Source organism: Triturus cristatus, chromosome 9 (assembly GCF_964204655.1).
Source record: "Triturus cristatus chromosome 9, aTriCri1.1, whole genome shotgun sequence".
In the NCBI taxonomy this organism is placed as follows: Eukaryota; Metazoa; Chordata; class Amphibia; order Caudata; family Salamandridae; genus Triturus; species Triturus cristatus.
In genome coordinates this window covers 365,364,261-365,383,355 of record NC_140592.1, presented here as the reverse complement: position 1 = coordinate 365,383,355, position 19,095 = coordinate 365,364,261, and the positions used below count along the sequence as shown (strand labels likewise).

The following is a 19,095-nucleotide window of genomic DNA, read 5'->3' as shown; positions in this document are numbered from 1 at the left end:
GTGCAAGGGACTCCCTTGTATACTGATGTGTCCCCTCTAAAAGCACCACTCCACTATTAAGACCTTAGTGTCTGCTATTATAACAAGCCTTATCGAATGAGTCATAATGTATTTTTCGCTCTAGCAGAGAGTGGCGTTCTAAACTTTGGCCACATAGGTACTGCTAACAGACTTGGGTCATCCTCTCTATAGATAGGCATGTAAGCTGTATTCATCCTCTGGGATCCTAACCTCAATAATGCATTGGTTCTGGGATACCTCTCTGGCATTCTCTACAGCCACAGTCATAGGCTCTACCTGGTTTCAGTCTCTAACCTGCTGCACAGTCATCTTTCTGGCCTTAAACCACAGCCTAACTAAAACCCTCCCACTCCACCCCGTGTAAACAGGTAATTTTTAAGATAAGCTTTCCAAAACGTTTAGTCAGCATTTAGATGACACATTCCACCCACCAATGTACAAACAGAGATTGCAATAGCAGGGACATTCCCCATATTTTTTATAAACGTAATTTTCAAATAATGCAATTTATTCAGAAGAGTAAAATCTCTACTTACGAAGCAGTCTTCAAAAACCCCATTCATATCCGAAGAGTTTTTCTGGTTGTTATGGCCCTGCAATTGTACAAAAAGGTAGCAGTCTTATAAATAAACAAAAGGTTTTGTAGCACAGCCAGCAGGCCACTGAACAAGGTCAATGACAAAGACACAGTCAACATGTGATAGGAGGAGTAGACGTTGGACTTTTACTGCATCATGATGTGGTGTTTTTAAAGAGTTGAGAATTCAGCTGTCTCCTAAAATGGCGCTGGTTCAGGCTGTCCAGGTGGATATGGTGATTTAGCATTGTAGATTCTTGTTGCATAGATGTGAAAGGCCTTTAAACTTCTTTTTTCTTTTCAGCACTTCTTCCGCCCGAAGGTGTCCTAGATGCGGGTGTGCAGAGAGCCACTGGAGACGGTGAGCTTATCATCCAAGTAGGCCCGTCGTATGTATGTGGTATTTTTTTTTTACAGTGAATTTAGCCAAAAGGCAGCAGAGCGCTGCACAGGGTAAAAGAAAAGGATAAAATCAAGGATTGATAGCTGGTTTGTTGACTGCTAATGGATTGTAATGGCTTTGTAGATGGTGCAGCTGGTTTTGACGATGGTACATGCTGGCAAGTGGAGCCTGAAGAGTTGCATCAGGGTGGAATTACGTGGTAGTATTTCAACAGGCCCTTGTGTGTGGAATGCTGCAGCATGTAGAATACCCTGAAGGGTGACCAGTGGTGATTAAAATTCTAAGATGATTTCCCAGATACTGAATGCAAGAAAAATATGTGCCACAGAAGATATTTGTCCAATAAAGATATGAAAGCAAATAAAAAAGATGAAAATAGCTTGACTTCTTTTAAACACATCACACAAGTCACTGTAAAATACTAGAAACTAGCAGAATACAATCATATGGAGACTAAAAGGGTGTATTGTCAGTTTCCCTTACCTATGGGTACAAGGCCTTCATTAACGCCCTCTGAAGCTTTTAAAAGTTCTGCTACTAATTATCAGTATAGACTTACATGTGGCCAAAGTACACTTCCTTTTGTAAATTAGCATGATGCAAATTTGATTAACAGCTTTGAGATACATCTCCTTTCACTTGCATAACCCCTGCAAAGCGCACATCCCAATTTCAATTAAATTATGCTGCGAGCCTGGCTCACTTACCGGTCCATATCCTTGGTCTTTATAGTGCTGGACTATGGCACAAAGGGCCAAGAAACGGGGGCTTTCCTCTAGGATTGTGTCTGGTCAGTATTTTATCATTGTGGCCAGTCAGTATTGCCATGTCTAATACTGAGCAAAAACCAAAACAGAACTTCATGGGATATAACTATATAGATCTAAAAATCCTTGCCTCATCAATAAGGTAACATCTCTCAAGTTGGAAGGGTGCAGAATATAAAGACAAATGGAGTGGAACAGAGGTCTCCAAATTGTGGGATGCCCCCTTGAAGAGTATCCTTTGATCACAGAGGGCACCTGGCTCTGCACAGGAGAAGTATTTATTATGCATGAGCGAGCAGAGACACAGATCTTGCTTAAAACAGTGCTGTATTTTTTGTTAAAGAAAACAGAGTGGCAGTGAGCCACTCTATAATGGGCCATCAGTAATGCACACAGGTGGGCAGGGATCTGAGGACATTAACACCAGTTTACAGACAGGAATGTAACTGGAAAAAGCTAATCCTTAAATCTAGGGATTAATCAAAGAGCCCCCTTCTCCGGGCCTCGCAATGCTTGACCAAGACTGCAAGGTCAAAAGAAAAAGAAACTCCCCGGGCCTCGCACCCATGGTCCAGCACTGTGTATGGACTCCTTGGGTCTTGCAGCGCTTGACCATATCTGTGAGGTCCCAAGGAAAGGAGGGGCTTTCTCTGACACTTTCCCACCATGGTCCAGCACTGCAAAGCACAGGGGAGAGCCATCCTCCCCTGGAACTCAGACTACTGGTCCATAGCGGGAAGCACTTGATGACAAGAACCAATCTCTAACGTCTATACGTGAAGAAAAGGCTCCACCTACTCTATCCCTAGGGCATCCTCTCCGGTGCAGAAGTCAACTTTCCATTATTACTTCGCAGGACGCCTAGTGCCCTTGTCGTTTCACCGAAAAGATATATATATATACGATGGTTACCAAAAGTCACAAAGTTCATTTTGGGGTTTTCATCCCATTACACCATGTCCTAAATCCGGTCCCTATTCTCTTTAACATATTAAGCATGCAGTGTACTGGGAAAGTTATGTTTCTTGAAACAAGCAATCCTGTGTTGCAATCTTGGTTCTCCTACTTGAACAAAATGTTTGATCTTGTGAAAATCATGTTCTTTGTGGACCTTTAGCTCCTTATCTGCCTTTATCTCATGGGCAGACTGGCCATTAACTTAAAGATTTTAGGGTGATGGCTGCTTGTTTAGGGCTGTTTCATTCTCAGTTCTTTTTATTCCTCCATTTTAACACCCTTAAAGGAAAACATTTTAATAAAGTGCCTGTGTAGGTCACTTCCTTTGGAACAAGTCCTACCTCCCAGTTGCCATGTTAGCAAATGCTGGCCCCTCATACCTCTGTAGAGCAGAGTCAGTGTTAAAACATACCACTGGGCTGGGATGCTCCTGGCTTCCCAGCTAAACTATTTGTTTTCTATCCAATATTGACTAGACTGCTTTTCTGTATCAGTCCCTTGGCAAGCAAACATTTGGCATCCTGTAGGGGCTTCCTACAAGATGCTGAGCAAACATCTAAAATGATGAGCAATCCAGCACAAGCCTTCCTACTTTGATAGGCGTTACTAGATGGCCCATAGCAGTGAGGTCCAGGGCAGTGAAGAAATCTCCTGACTTGCAGCACTGGATCACGTCTGCAAGGCCCAGGAGAGCGTGCAAGTGAGTAGCAATGGAGCATCAAAACAACACAAAAAATTCCCTTGATAAATCACTTAAAGATATTTACACTCACACCCCATCACAACAATCATAATAATTTGATAGCATGGGAATTTTGAAAAAAACACATAGGTCATTTAATTTTATAACCATACATTAAAAATCTTGTTACATAGCACAATCAATGTACCGATATGGCAACAATATAAAAGACAAATATGAAAACCAACAGTAATAAAGGGGGAGAGTTTTAAAGACACTCCAATCGTTTTCTCATAAGTAAGTACACTCCCACTAAATGTGTCACTGGATATGGATAAATATGTTCAGTGACCTGTTGCAATCGTCCATGCACTGTGGGTTGTGTTTGTGTGTTCTGTCGACACGTTTCGGTGGTCTCAAAGCATTTATACCACCATCCTCAGGACAAATAAGTTTTATGACTCCTTCCAACGAATATCTAGTCATATAATACATCTCCATAAACAAAAACATAAAACCACAAGAATTATGTAACACTCCTAAAAAAACAATCATTGATCGTGAATGTTAAAAAAGTTTAAGACTCAATTAATAAGAAAACATTAATAAATCCGATAAGCCAACCCAATATCCCATGGTAAAGTGAGATATATAGTCATACATGATATGTGAGGTTCATTAAAGAGACAAGTAGCATAGCAATGGTAACATAGGCCCAGTGTCTCCTCACCCTCGTCCACTGTCTGTACAGTAAAATGTGGCCATAAGTTGGGTACATTGGGCACCTAATACCCTAGGCCCGGTGCTAGGCATAGGTGAAGGAGCCCACCTCCCTTGGACCTTGCAGCATTACCATGGCTACGATGCCTAGGGTAGGGCCCCACTCACTACCCTAAGCCTCACAACCATGGTCTAGGTCTTCAAAGCCCAGAAGAGGAGAGCCCAGGGTAAGGAAACCCTCTTCCTTGGTTCTTGCAGCAATGGTCTGGTGCTGCAAGTCCAGTTGAAGGAGGTTCCCTCCCCTGGACGTTCCTACCATGATCCAGAACTGTGATGACCAGGGGTAAAGGTAAGCGCTTCCCGTGGCCTCACATGTATGGTCTAGTGCTTGGGGCCTAGGGGATATGGGCCTACTCCCCTGTGTCCCCAGCTATGGACTAGCACAGTGAGGCCCAGGGGCGGGTGGTCCCAACCCATGGGCCTCACTGCTATGGTCTAGTGCTGAAAGGCCTATGAGAGGAGGCCCCACAGCCCTGTGCCTTATATCTATGGTCTAGTATTTCGAGGCCCAGGGGAGAGGAGTCCCCAACCCTGGAACACACAGATATGACCCATCACTGTGAGGCCCAGGAGTAGGGGCCTCTGTCCCCTGGACTTCATAGCCATGGTCTAACGCTGCGAGGCCCAAGTAGATTGTCCAGTTTTCAATTATCTTTTCACTGGACACTTTTGCCTTTTGAGACACATTGCACCTGCGGATACACATTGCTCGTGCAGAGACTTCAGAAGCGGTTTCTTGGGGAGCTTAGAAACTACAAATCACATATAAGACTTTTTGGGAGTTCATTTTAAATCCTGCCATTGACAAAGGCAATCTTAAAATAACTCAGCTCTAGACTGAGTTTCTTGATTGTGACTGCTATTTATAATGTATCAGAGTTTTAATTCCTTTACCACCTCCTGGAGTAAGCCTTGACTGTTTGCAATTGCAAATCTTGAGCTACAAGTTCAAAAAATTAACTCTGGCTTGCAAATGGATTGAAATTCTCAAGCTTTGAAACACCAGTAGTAAATATCGATATCTACCACGCATACTGTCCAGTAAGTAGCAACTACCACAGGAATTGTTCTGTGGGTACATTGTAGCCATGGAACTATGGTATTATCTAATCTCAGTTTTACCATTTCACCTCCTTGCCATAGGAACCGCTGACACCCCAGTTGTGGTCTAGTGAACTATTTGGAAACGTGAAATCAGGAGACATGTTTTTTAATCCTGCCTCCCATTTGGCTAAAATGTGTGCTCTTAGACAATCACTTTTCTGAATGTATTCCTCTGCTACATTTTTTGGCAAGATTGGGTCTACTTTAATTCCATGTAAAAACTGCTAGGAAGTGTATGATTCCAAAATGGACTGAATGTTACCTTGGAGGGGAGAAGTACCCAGTGACATGTTATATTCACCTAAATGCAATGCAGTGGTAAATGTATAGCCAGGCCACTGGAATTATGCGAATGTGCGGCCTTGGTGTTTTTCACATAATTATGGATTTGCCACATTTGCCACATAATCCATCATCAGCTGCATAATCTTCAGATTTTAACCAAAAATAAATTTGTTTCTAGCTCAAATGTTTCAGAAGTGACTAAATATTAACCCCTTGAATGCTCATGACGGGCCCAGCTCGTCATGAGGCACAGTGGAGCTGTGCTCAAGACGAGCTGGCGTCGTCACTCCCACGCGTAATTGATTCCCCGCCTGTGCGGGGGAATAAATTAGTGGGCGGAGTCATGACGAACCCAGCTCGTCATGAGCACAGCTCCACTGTGCCTCATGACGAGCTGGACTCGCCACGAGCACAACGCCGCCGCCGTTGCCCCCCCCCCCTGCGGCGACAGGGTTAAAACTGCAGCAACATGTTGCCGTGCAGTGAAATGATCTTTTCAAAGGTTGACTGGTCACCTTTCTGTTGTTTATTGATATATTTGGGTGTTAACTGCTTCTACTGAGGAGAAATCTATGCTCGGACAGCATTAATAAGTGAAGAAAATAAGAAAATAATGAAGCAATGTTATCACAAAAGGTGCCCCATTACACCGCATAACTTGGCTTTTCTTGTTGCATAATTTAGTCAACCCTGCCACATAATTTGGCCCTCCCCTGTCACATAATTCCAATGGTCCTGTTAATAGCCTTTCCACCAAGTAGCAGTGCACTGCAGCCTTGGCCCTACTAATTTAACCAGCTGTTTGATCTGAGGCAAATAATGCTCTCCCTGTGCCTGGTCCACTGATTTGACAACGTGACAACACTTTGAAACAGCCTTACTGGAAGAAAATGACACCAAGGGAATACTATCAGAACAGGTCCTGAGCATAGGTTCTATCCACTCATTCAAGGCTGTTTGCATCCTAGTAGCTTAAGGCGGTCCTAAAGCTGCTTTGCGTAGGACCCCTCCAGTGCTGCAACGCACTGGTATAAAGAAACTGGAGAGAACCCCCCTGCAAGGTACATGGAGGGGCTCCTTCCGGACCCAATCAGGAGCACTCCGGCCAGAGTATTGTGCTGCGGGGGCACCCTGGAGCTTCGGCCCCCCCCACACTGCAGGTGCTGCGGGGGCCCTGTGTTTGGCCACTGCTACAACGCCTCTCTCCCAGCCACCCACAATCATCTCTTTCTCAGCTCATCAAGGGCTGAAAGAGATTTGCCTCTCCGTTGAAAGGGTTAAAAGTGCTGGACAGTGGGTGTCCTGCAGTGCCTTTATGTGGGCAGTGCGGGGCTGGAACCCCAATTACAGGTCAAACCTGCCAAATACAGACGCCCGGCCTCCCGACTCAGGGACGCCTACTCTAGGCCTCGCTGGACCACACCATGAGTACTTAGCCCGGGGTAGGTCCGTTCCTACCCTGATCATCGCACCTAAGGTGTAGCTCTGCGAGGGTTGGGAGTCCCTTCCCTGGGCCTCGCAGTCATGGTCTAGCGCTGTGAGGCCTGTGGATGTGGGCCCCTTCATCTGTCCTTAGTAGAACTTCACACAGGCCTTGCAGAGTTAAACCAATGAAGTCCAGGCAGGGGCCCTCACAGGCTCAGGCCACTTGTTGGTCAGCTGGGTGCGGGCCTTGAGCAGCTCCACATGCTAAGCGCCGGCCCTGCACAAGAAACCTCAACCATTTTTTTTTATTTCTTGAAGACAGCATCTTAGAAAGGAGGCCACATAAAGGGTGCATGAAGTGCAATGGTCTTCGAGTTGGTGAAGAGAAGGTCTGTTACCTTTTGCAAATTGCGTTTTCTTGCATTTCGGTATTTCATACTCCCAAACGCTGCCAAATTCCGAGCACTGGAAGGTTTAATATGCTACAACAGTTTCGGCTACAACAATTATGAGAAAGTCAAGAAATACCAATCCTGCAGCAGTAAAGTGAAAAGGAGGTGTGAGATGGAAATGTTTTTCTTTTAAAAATCTTTTTATTATGAACATGAAACACAAAACGTTTGAGCAGACATAGTACTGGTACGATTTGTAATGTCATCACATTTCTCCTCCCACCCCAATCACCAACGAAAGAATGTCCCAGAGCCACACATCATTAACGAGAATATTGGGCATTGCCGTGTCGGGTGGAAATTTATGCTCCCACAGCAGTTGACCTCTTTGTCCAAACCCGCAACAGTGGTGCCAGTATTGTACCCTTTGTAATATTGGTTTTGAATAAATCATGTAAGTTACGCATGGACAGACTTGGTTGTTAAAATTGAACTTACAGGATATATACTGAATATTAACTATCCATGATTACATAATTTGTGATGGTTACTTTTCGAGATATATACTCATCTCTTATAGAAGATACATCAGGGAGTCAGATATGTTGCACGAGGAAATGTTTGAATAATTTAAATTATGTATAGTAAATGAAGACATTTGAAGCGATCTCTGAGTCAACTGGGAAGGTGGGGACATTGTTTCACGTTGTATAGGAATACTGTAGAAAACTCTACAAAAATGGTTATAACAGTAATACATTATATTCTTAGGTGAAGTGCTAAAGAGGATTGGGGTATGTAAAGTATGTAATTTGTTAAACCGATGAAATTCACTAAACATGATGTCAAACAAATGAATACTCAAACGTGCACGGGATCTGAATGTAATACCATTATAAATAAAGGATACTTGTGAAACATGCACTTCATAAAGTTTTAAACTAAGCTCATTTGATAGGTGTTTTATGCCCAAGTGGATTGACTTAGGTGCTGAAATAGGTGTGGAAGTAGTCAACTCTCCATGCTCGAACAAGGACATTATACAGGTCTACCCAAGGTTGCCAAATGATTTGGGGGCACATGCATCAAGGTAGGATTTTGCGAGTCCTTAATTGCGATTATTAAGGAATCGCAATTAAGGACTCGCAAAAGCCTATGCATGTAGGAATCACTATAAAAATAGCGATTCCTAAACAATCCTTAATTGCGACTCGCAATTTGCGACTCGCAATTAAGGGTTGGCTCCCCATTAATTTCTATGGGCCTGTGTGTGCGCAACACGAAACTTTGAAAAATGCACTTTAGTGCATTTTTCAAAGTTTTTGCAAATTACCAACCAGTTTAATTGCTCAATAATTTGCGGCCCCAAATAGCGAAATCGCTATTTTAAAGTGGGTGTTACATTGCATTTAAGGAATTGCAAATTACGATTCCTTAAATTGCGAGTGCTTAAACCTTGATGCATCGCAAAAGCCCTTTTTGCAGGCACAAACGGCCGATTTTTGCGAATCGCATCGTTTGCGCTCGCAAAAAGATTGATGCATGTGCCTGTTGGACTTTAGTGTATTGTGATTTTTACCTCCTTTTACATATACACTAAATCTAGCAATGGCCCTGGGAGAAAGCCAACACAGCCGTTATAAATGAGTTAATGAATGACTGAAAGCAGTCTTACTGCTTTCTTCCTCATGAGTATCTATACTATAACAATTGGCATTCTCTGACTTAATTTTTCCATAACAAATATGGTCACAAGGCTCTATTTTCTTTTCACATGTACAAGTTGGCACACACATTTTAACTCTTTTACAATATTAATATATATGACCAAGTGTTTCTGCACCACTAGGAAAAACATTTAAGCAAACGAGTAACATAGATGATAAAGTTGTTGTCATGAAAGACTTGTCTGCTGATGGTGCACTGACAGTGAATTCAATCTCTGAAGTTTAACTTTTCACTTTGATGAAATACCCTTATTCAAGGTTGTCTAAATTAGTTCATGAAGTGCTGGATCCAATGCAAAATTTGAGGGTAGGCATTCACTAAGTAAATAAGTTCCATGTATATTCATTATTTGAAAATGTATGTCATGTTGACATCATCAAAATGTGGTGTGGATCGGTCCATACTTGCCTATACTGGACAACAATTTGAACATTTCTGAGTATCATGAAACATAGCAGAATTGTCAATAGAATAATAAAGGGAAGCAGATACATTACAGACTTTAAGATTAGGAGCACTGGAAAGTGAGACAATGATGACCCCAGAGAAAAGGTGTTTTTAAAAGCTCCATTCAAAATCAGATTCTTCACCATGGTAGTCTGAAAAACTAGTCTTGTTACAAAATAACGGAAATCAGAAGTAATAATTGAGAGACTAGAAAATAAGCTACTAAACAAACAAAATGTGTAATTTAAGTAACATCTGTAGATATTTATAATGGAAAAGCCACACGTTGTCTTTGTTGGTGAAAAAGGAATTGTATCCAAATTCACCCTAGTCTGTCTTTTTCCCCCCATGTGTTGTAACGGTACAGCCCAAGTTAGTCTACAGCCTTCGCCCTACTATATACACTTCAGGCTACATTAAACTTTCTGTGTTTCTAGTCACTTCTGCTAGAATACTGTGTTGCAGATTAAAAATTGTGAGACACTGCCAAGAAATACAAAAGGCACTTTTACATGTTCCACATTCGCACACTTGACATCTGGATCTTTAGTTCTCCTCTGAGAAATACCTCTATGGCAAACTTTCATGCAATACATCCCAGTTCACCCTAATTTGAAAGACTTGGCCAGCTGGGACGGTGATAGTGACTCGAAAGACTCCAGTGAGCTCATTCTCCTGGAAAACCAATGTCACCTCCATAAAAATAGATTCTCTCCAATGACTGCTATGGGATCACCTCCAAAAAATGTTTAAATAGTTTGGGTAATTTGGTTTAGGTTGGGTGATATAGTATTCATCCCACCAGAGATATCTTGGCACTGGAAAACAACTTAGACAGCTGGTAGGTAAAACAGTAAGAAAAAACTAAAACAACAGGGTAAAACAAAAATGCCAGGTCTATAATTCCTGGCATGACCCAAAAATGTCTTCCAGACTAAATATAGCGAAGGTCTTGTGTAGTGTGGGGATGATTTCCACGTTTTGCCTGCACTAATTTAGGTTTAGAGTCTGGCCCTGCCAACCTCAAATCCCTGAAACTGGCTGAATAAACAAGCCATGGGCTGGTCTGTGGTCCAGGTTTACCTACCAGACTCTCCTAGTTCCTACCCCAAAACACAACAGAGTTTTTTTAAGGTGGCAACAGTGGTCTCCATGTTCCTCCCTCCTCTCTGTATATCAGCCTTCCCAGACACAAGTATTTTAAAGGACAGAGATCAAAATGTAGGTATCTGTGGAGACCAATGTGTAAGCAGCACTCAGGGGTGACTGATGCTCTTGGGAGTGGTCCTCAAATAGAACAGAGTTTGTAGACATACAGAAAAGGTGTTATTTTCATGTTTTTCTGCTAAGCAATTTCTTTTCCGATATTTGACTTCCAAGAGAAGCCAGTCGTTCTGAACCATGTAAGTACCTGCCTTTTAAAGCTTAACCGTGCTCAGGCTAGACGTTTGCTCTACTGCCCCATAACCTGCTGTTGAAGCCAGCCCACAGCATATCATTTCTTCCCTCCTAAATTTGTCATGTCAAGGCAAACCACGTTCTTAGAGGGCAGTCTGTAACCCAAGGACAGGTAACGTCTGTAAGGAAGGCACTGCTGCTCCATCACTATGGCTCCCACATTACAGAGACAGTGCAGAACATTGCATGTAAAGGCTGAAATAGACACTGGTGAGGCCGAACTAAGGGGGTCATTAGGATGGCGGGCAGATCGCCACTGCCGGCTCGACGGTGGCGATCCGCCCGCCATCCCAACTAGATTTACCTCCCGCCATATTATTATGGTGGGGGTATCGTTGCAGACGGAAAGTCCATCTGCCGCTTTTCCGCCGGTCGGTAATTGCTCCGATTGCAGGCCGGGCAGAGCTGGGGCATAATATGGTGGCGGTGCCTAGAAGGCACCGCCATCCATATTATGATGCTGGGTATCACATGCCTTCCTATGGCGGTTTTGCCGCCATAGAAAGGCTGGTGGGGAATTACTTTGGGGGCCCCTTGTGGGCCTCCAGGGAGGTGGGGGCTGCACCTGGGGGGTACCTATGATACCCCCCTCATTGCCATGCACCAGGTGGCAGGCACCGCGTAGTGCCTGCCACGTTGTGCATGGCAATGCACAACATGCCTCTTTGGCATTGTGGCGGGTGCTGCTTACAGCAGCACCCGCCGCATTGTCAAAGATGCGGAATGCGACCGCCAGGGTGGCGCTCGCATCCTAATTGGCGGAGCGGGACCACCGCACCGCAGGCGGCCGGTCCCAGCACCGCTAGGGTGGCGGGCATCCTAATGGACCCCAAAATAGTTAGAGGATAAGAAGAGAGCCAGTGACTATGCCACAGTTGTTGACAAGGCTAGGCCATAACACAAGTAGTATTAGTAACTTTGAACAAAACCATCTACCCTGTGCCTGTACAGGTTCTGAACAAAGAGCCCTACAGACAAGTAAGCACTTGCTACTGGGTGAAGAAAAGTAATGGGGTGTAAAACTCATCTGAAGTTGAATTCGAAATAACATTTATCTCATGGTGATAGCACAGGCAAATATTGTTACCAATTAAGATGCACATTTTCTAATCAATAAGGCTTTATTTTATATTGGCAGAGAAAAATTAAGGTATTATACATTAATAACCAGAAATGATATATTAGCAGCAAAAAGGATAAATATATACGTATATAAAATGTCCCTTTGTCACGTATCCAGCCAACAGATGACACTGAACTAATTCTGATTTTGCAAAGAATATGGTTGTCCTTGAAATGTGTAGTTCATCTCTAAATTCAACACAAATTGTTTTACATTGTATAGTTTTGTTCCAGAGAGAAGTCAATGGTATTCATGATGTAGCAAGATCAATGGGATTACAAAATAGCAAGATCATAGAAAGGTAGACGTTACATTCTAAAGGAGGAGAAGAGGGTGGCTCAGTAGAAAACAATGTTAAGTGCAATGGGAGAGAAACCATCCGCTAATAAGAGGGAAAACAAAATCTTGCTAATCTAAGGACAAGTAATGGGATGAGGACAAGTAACGGAATGGGATCAAATACGACAACTTGATCACAGGACCCTTTCTTACTTAACTAACTGCTTTAATTAATTAGGTCCACCCACTTTGACAGGAGAGGTACAGGAAGTGATTGGTAAGTTGTAATATAGCAGGTTTAAGATTAAAAAAAGAATGAAAGCTGTTGATTAGGTTTATTCTTTCAGAGGAATTATATTTATTGTCTACAAGAAATTTGGGCTGTGAACGGTGTCGGTTGTATTACATATCATAGGTGCTTCAAGTTAGGCTGTATAGAATACTATTTGTATTCAGCTCAATTGGAAATGCCATGGGAACATCAATCGGACTCACATACAAATCTTCTACAAGTGTGAGAGCAAATATGAAGACCTTCTTGAAAGAACTGACGCTAGATATTACTTAGCGTGAGGCTTATAACTAGGGCTCCCGGTTATATGGTATTTATTTTTTCAACATTTCCGTCTGTATTTATCCATATTTATTTTTTGCTCAGTTTTTCTTTATTTATCCATTTTTATTTTGTGTTTTCTGTAAAAATGAAGCTGCAATGTGTATTTTTCCACATTTATTTAACTGATAAATGTATACTCGCATTTGAATGTCAAAAAGGTTTTAGCAGTATACAGTGCAATAACGTTATCTGAAAACACCTGCATTGCAAAATAGCATAAAAAACTGTAGATCTGCACTTACTTAAGCTTAATTAGGAAATCTATTATCTTTTTTCATCTCTCCTACCTCTCAGTCTGAACACCTACTGACCTGGCACTCATGACTGGTAGTAGAAAAAAATCATTCAAAGAAGGCCTATTTTCCGTATTTTTCTGTATTTAAAAATAAATACAGACAGGAAAATTAATAGTTTTCTGTCTGTATTTATCTGTAAAAATCAGTAAAAACGAAAAACTGGGAGCCCTACTTATAACCTTGACAGAGATTGGGCTTTATGCACTTGTAATCCAATCATAATCTAATTCGTAATAAAACGATGGATTTGCCAAGCGACTGATGTATTTGGCAAGCACAGCTAAGTCCAAGTGCTCTTGATTGACCTCTGAATGTCTACCAACATGAACTCATTGTATAGCTAAGGAGGCAGTTAGCGTTTTTACATTCCCAGGACCAGCTTGATTGTGGTGGAGGTGCCACTCAGGAGAACCAGCCCACCCCAGACATGTCTAGTATTAGATAAGCAGAGAATATTTGTGAAAACTCTGTTTACTTAACTGGCAATTATGGTAGTCTAGAATGAAAATCCCACAATGAAGAAAAATCAGTATCCTCAAATAGGAGTGTTTTGAAACGGAGCCAGAAGATGAAGTTAGCATTGTAAGTGGTTGTAGGAAACTGGGTATTTGATGCATTTGTCCACCCACTTTTTGCCCCATTTTTAGCTGCTAGGTGCTGATTTCCAAATCTGACAGTGCACTGAGACTGCTAACCAGACCTCAGTGCCAGTGGTCATTCCTTAAAAAAAAAGAAATATGTCTGTGTAAGTCCCTAGAAAATGCTCCCCGGGTACCTGGGGCATGGGTACTAAAGAGGCTCCCTAAGGGTTGCAACATATCTTATGCCACCCTAAGGGACCCACACACAAATTCCACACAGACTGCCACTGCATGACATGGTGCAAACCATGTTTGAAAACATGACATAGCACACTCCTGTGTGCCATGCCAAAGACACTGCATGGGCTATATGTATGTCACCTCTACAGCAAGTCTTGAAGCCCAAAAGCAGGGTGCATTATATCACATGTAAGGACATATCTGCAAGAGCAGATATGCCCTGAAATGTCCAGTCCTATTGCAGGACATTACAAGTGAGCAGGGAAGCCATCTTATGGTATGTACTGGTCACTGGTGAAAACAAGTTTCCCAGTTACACAATAGCTTCACTGAAACCTCTGGTGTTTGGTATCAAACACCTCATATTAATAAACCCACACTAATTCCAGTGATGGATCTATTAATACATGCATCCAAAGGGTATCATAGAGGTACCCCCTGAACTGTACTAGCCCTCTAGTGTGCTGGCTGACTGGTAAAGGCAGCCAGCCACCACAAACAAGTTTCTGACCCCATAGGAGCTGAGAGCCCTGCTCTCGGAGGTCAGGAAAAATGCCTGCTCTGGCAGGAGATGTTTACCCCTCCTCCAGCAGGATGGCTGGTAAATTAGCATGTCACGGCAGGGATAGAGCACACCGCCTTTGATACGCGAGCCTGGTGTCCCCCAGACATGGGAGATGGCACACCCTGCCCTGAAGCCCATTTGGCACCAGGACAGGTGGGAAATTAGCTATGCAAGGAGGCGTGTTGCACCTCCAGGCTACTCACACGCCTAGGGTGGGCTACCTGAAGTGAACACGAAAATTAGGATTTCACCATCTTGGATGTGGTGAGAATAAGAACTCTGGGACAGGGTGATGCCCAGTCCCACAGGAAGTGGTCACCTGGGGGTGTAGTGACCCCAGGGGTAAGTAGCCCATTGGCTACAACCGTTCACTCTCCTTAACTCCCCTAAATTGAGTATTTAGGTGGCCCCCTGACACCAGGAAATCAGATTTGTCTCCTTGGAGAAGAAAGAAGGACAAAGACGCAACACGAGAACTGAGAAGAAGCGACTGACTTGGCACCAGCCCTGCCAGCCTGACTGCTGCCCCAGACAACTGCATGGACCAGGCTCATCCAGAAAGTGGTGTCACCTCCAAAAGCTGTGGAAGAGTGACCCACGCCTTCACTTGGCCAGCAACATCTCTCTTGGAGTAGAGGAGCTGCTTCCATGCACGTTTGCAGGATCCAAAAGGCCTGAAATGAAAACCTCTGTCAGCGCGTCACTGCCGGACCAAACAGCAATGCACACAAGCCCCCTGGCTCGAGTTGCCATGAACCGACAGTGCCCCTGGGCACAGAGACCCTCAAGAGTTGAGCACCCCTCTTGGACTCCATGAGACTGCCCCCCCCAGCCTCTCTTGCGAGGCAGAAGGAATCGCGAGAGCCTCGGACCACGCAAAACCCGAAATCAGGAAGCACCACTACATCTGAGCTCCACATCCCAGGGAGAAGTAGACAAATGGTGACAACAGGGCCCTGAGACCCTCACAAGCTGAGCCCACCTTTGGGTTTGGCCGGACTGGACCCACAGTCCCCGCCTGCAGCCTGTTTGGCAGGCCTCCTACAACCGCGAGTGCCTCCTAAAGTGCAACCCCCCCATAGAAACTGCCACTGCAGCCGAGCTCAGCAGCACGAGTTCTGGTGGACCAGTGGTGCCCCTATGTGCCTGAGCATCTCAAGGACTGAGCCCCTCTGTGGGTTCACCTGGAATTGTCTCCCAGTCACTGCTTGCAGCCTCTTTGTAACCGGACCGTTCCCAATTGACTTCAACAGAGCACCCAACGCTGAACTGCACCTCTGTACCCAGAATCCCCACAACTGATTGAGGTGAGCTGTTGGTGCAAACTTGAACCTTGCCCTCTACTTACCTTAGGTCCTGAAGAACAGTCCCATAAGTCACTGCTAAGTACCCATATGCAGTATATTTATTTCCCATAGAATAACATTACCGCTTTAAAAGATACAAGTGCCAGTGTACTTCTGTATACTGGAAAATTGTAATACCTCAAATGTGAGTGTATTTCTGTGTATTTCCAAAACAGTGATGTCTCAAAACAAAATACGTACCCAATTAAAAAGTTCTTGGTGTTTAAAATATACATAAAATAAGTGTTATTTTTCTAAATTGGTGTGGCTCTCTTTTAGAGTGTGTACATCGTGTATTGACTCTGTGTGTGTGTAACAAATGTCTATCACTCCTCCTTGATAAGCTTAAGGCTGCTCGACCACACAACCCCCAAAAAGGGCACCTTGGTATAAGTAAAACGAGCCCAGTCCACTCCTAAGGGATACCTGGACTCTCTACATAATCGACATCTTATTGGTATATTATATAAAGAGCCAGGTTCCTACAGTGGTGAATTTAAAAGGCACACAAAACCAATTATTATTTAGTCGATAGTTTGATCAGTCCAGTATTTACGCTGTATCTTTACAATAGGCAACATGTGCACTTTGTGAACAAAGGAAGCTGTAAATCCGACATGTGATCATGACAGCAAAGTAAAACAAAGGCACAAGGGCTATTAATAAATACCAGTGTGCCTTTACCACAAGCTGGTCCCTGTGCAGCTCTCTTAGATTCCCCTTCTTCTTTAAATACACTATAAAGCTAGCTGTGCTTTCAATAGCATTCCCTGTAAGGGCCTTTTGTGCTGTGGCTGAAACTCTAAACCAGTTTCAGCAGGTCAAGGTGGGACCTGGAAAAAAGAAGCAGGAAGAGGAAGACTTCAGCCCTGGTGTAGGATACAGTGGGGGGTCCACAGAACGTCAGGCTGGTGGAGGGCATTACGTCCATCACCCTGGAAGACTACTGCCTGGCAGATTTAGGGATCACTGCGGGCCTTGTGGTGATAGCTGTACCTTCAGAGGCAGGGCTGGACTGGCCTTAGCAGGCATCATCGGGCTTATCCCCAGGAGGCTGGAAGGGTGGGGGCCAGTTTTGCCACATTGGGGGTTCGGGAGTGATGCTGCAATATCGGCCCCTAGTAACAAAAGCAGCAGTGCTTCACACTTGCACATTCGCTCCCCGCCCCCCCCTACCCGAGGGCTGGTCTGACACAATTGCCAGGGCTTCTTTGGTTTCCCAGTCCGACCCTGTTGAGAGGAACCACCGATATGGAGGTTCCTCTGAAGGTACCTAAACTTTGGTAGATGGCCACTGCTGAATTTGACAGCCGTCTACCAAACATTTTGTTTTTCAAAAATAAACTACCAAATTTGGAGTTTGTGTTTGGAAAAAAAAACTAATGGCCCCCACAGCAAAGGAGTTTTTTTCCCCTGGTGGTGTAGATCATTATTTTTAACTTTCTGTTATGTCTGCACTACAGAAAAAAACATCCAAATCCCCCCCCCCCCCCCCCCCCCCCCAAAAAAACATGGTGAGCACAAATTCGTGGACATTTAACTAGCCGCACCCGCCGACCTGGGCCTTGATTTGATTTTGAGGTGAAACCACACGAGCGGCTGCGCCGAGTACCGTGTTACAAAGGAGAGGGCTTGTTTCCATCTATAGATTCAAGAATGTATTTACTACATACAATTAGGAAGACTGGAAAAAACGAAATTGGAATCGACACCTGTAGCCCAAAGAAAATCTCTTGATCAATTAACCCTGAAAAATTAGAGAAAAGCAATTACTATCCCCAGTGGAGGAGCAGTCACTTATCTTGTTTATGTGAGAGAGGAATCTCTTGCCTTATGAGGCCAGAGCGAGTCAGAGGAAATCTCACAGGCTTCATATAAAACAAGCCTAAAAGGTACTGCAGTGGGTTAAGGAATATGTTGCAGAATTCTCCTTCTGTAGGTCAAAGGTTTGAATCACAAAGGTGCCCTTATTTCTCATCCTGGGCAGGTCGGTCAAAAGTACACACTTGGACTGGGTAAAACATACCCTTTATTTAGAGCGTTGCGAAGCTACAAGACTGTGGCTGAAAGCGCTGTATAACAACAAGGCAGTGCAGTCATTAAGCGAAGTATAATTGTATTATTACCAAGAAGAATGACAATCCTGGCTAAGCAATCTGTTTTGCGTGCATCCAAATAACAACTTAGTTACCTGCGCCCTAATGCAAATCTTACTAACAGGATTTCTTTGGAGAGATTAACTTTCATCTATTTAATAGTCAGGCGACCAGATTTTCCCTAACCAGCCAGCCCCCTTCAAAAACAAAAAGCTCAAAAATGCGAATCGCATTTGTCGATTCCACCCACCAGACAGACACAAATGTGAAGTATAAAATCTCCCCTTACATAACCATGGTCTCATTTAAGTAAATTGCAGGGGGTTAAAAGAATCAACAATACTAACCAAATGGGTGTAGAAATGTTGGGCTCTATGAGGCAGGCCCCGCCAGCAATATTAATACGAGTCTTTGTGCATACACAACTGCTTGGAGGTCTTCACTAGATACAGATTCCATCTCAAAATACTGGCTGCACAAGCACACAAGTGTTGTTGAGTGGGTACCTGTTTATGTTTGTGTTTATGCAGGAGCACATACAATACTTCCCTTCTGTGGGCAGGTGCCTGCCCTGACCATCACGTGCTTGAAAGTGGGCAGAGGGTCACCAACTAAGAAAAACAGAATTCTGCAATAATGAAATGTTAGGCTCTAGAATTCCTTAACTACAATTAGACACAGGTGACGAGGAGGTAGCCAAGGGCCTTTTTGCACTAATTAAGCCTAATGCAGTGAGCCCACTTAGATTCATGGATGAAATATATATGGTTTTAAAGTTACTGTTCTAAGTGAAAGTACGTAGACTGGTGTGAAGAAATGTAAAGTACCAAACCAAAGGAAGTTACATCAAATCACCACCTTGAAGTTCCACAGCACTCGAGTGTAGTCTGGTAGTTGACATAACCCATACAGTAAACAAGCATTGGC

The 19,095-nt window shown here is 43.7% G+C and overlaps 1 protein-coding gene across 2 annotated transcripts in view; it reads right to left on the bottom strand.

Moving 5' to 3' along the window:
• Window positions 1–19,095, bottom strand: part of TEX264 (testis expressed 264, ER-phagy receptor) — a 570,054-nt gene that overhangs the window by 499,566 nt on the left and 51,393 nt on the right. Inside the window, exon 2 of one of the 2 annotated variants that reach the window (XM_085625159.1) lies at window positions 558–614. The exons of the other annotated variant lie outside the window; for it this stretch is intronic. Within the exon in view, the coding sequence (XP_085481285.1) occupies window positions 558–614 (57 nt within the window). The remainder of the gene's footprint in view (window positions 1–557; window positions 615–19,095) is intronic. 2 annotated transcript variants of the gene reach the window in all.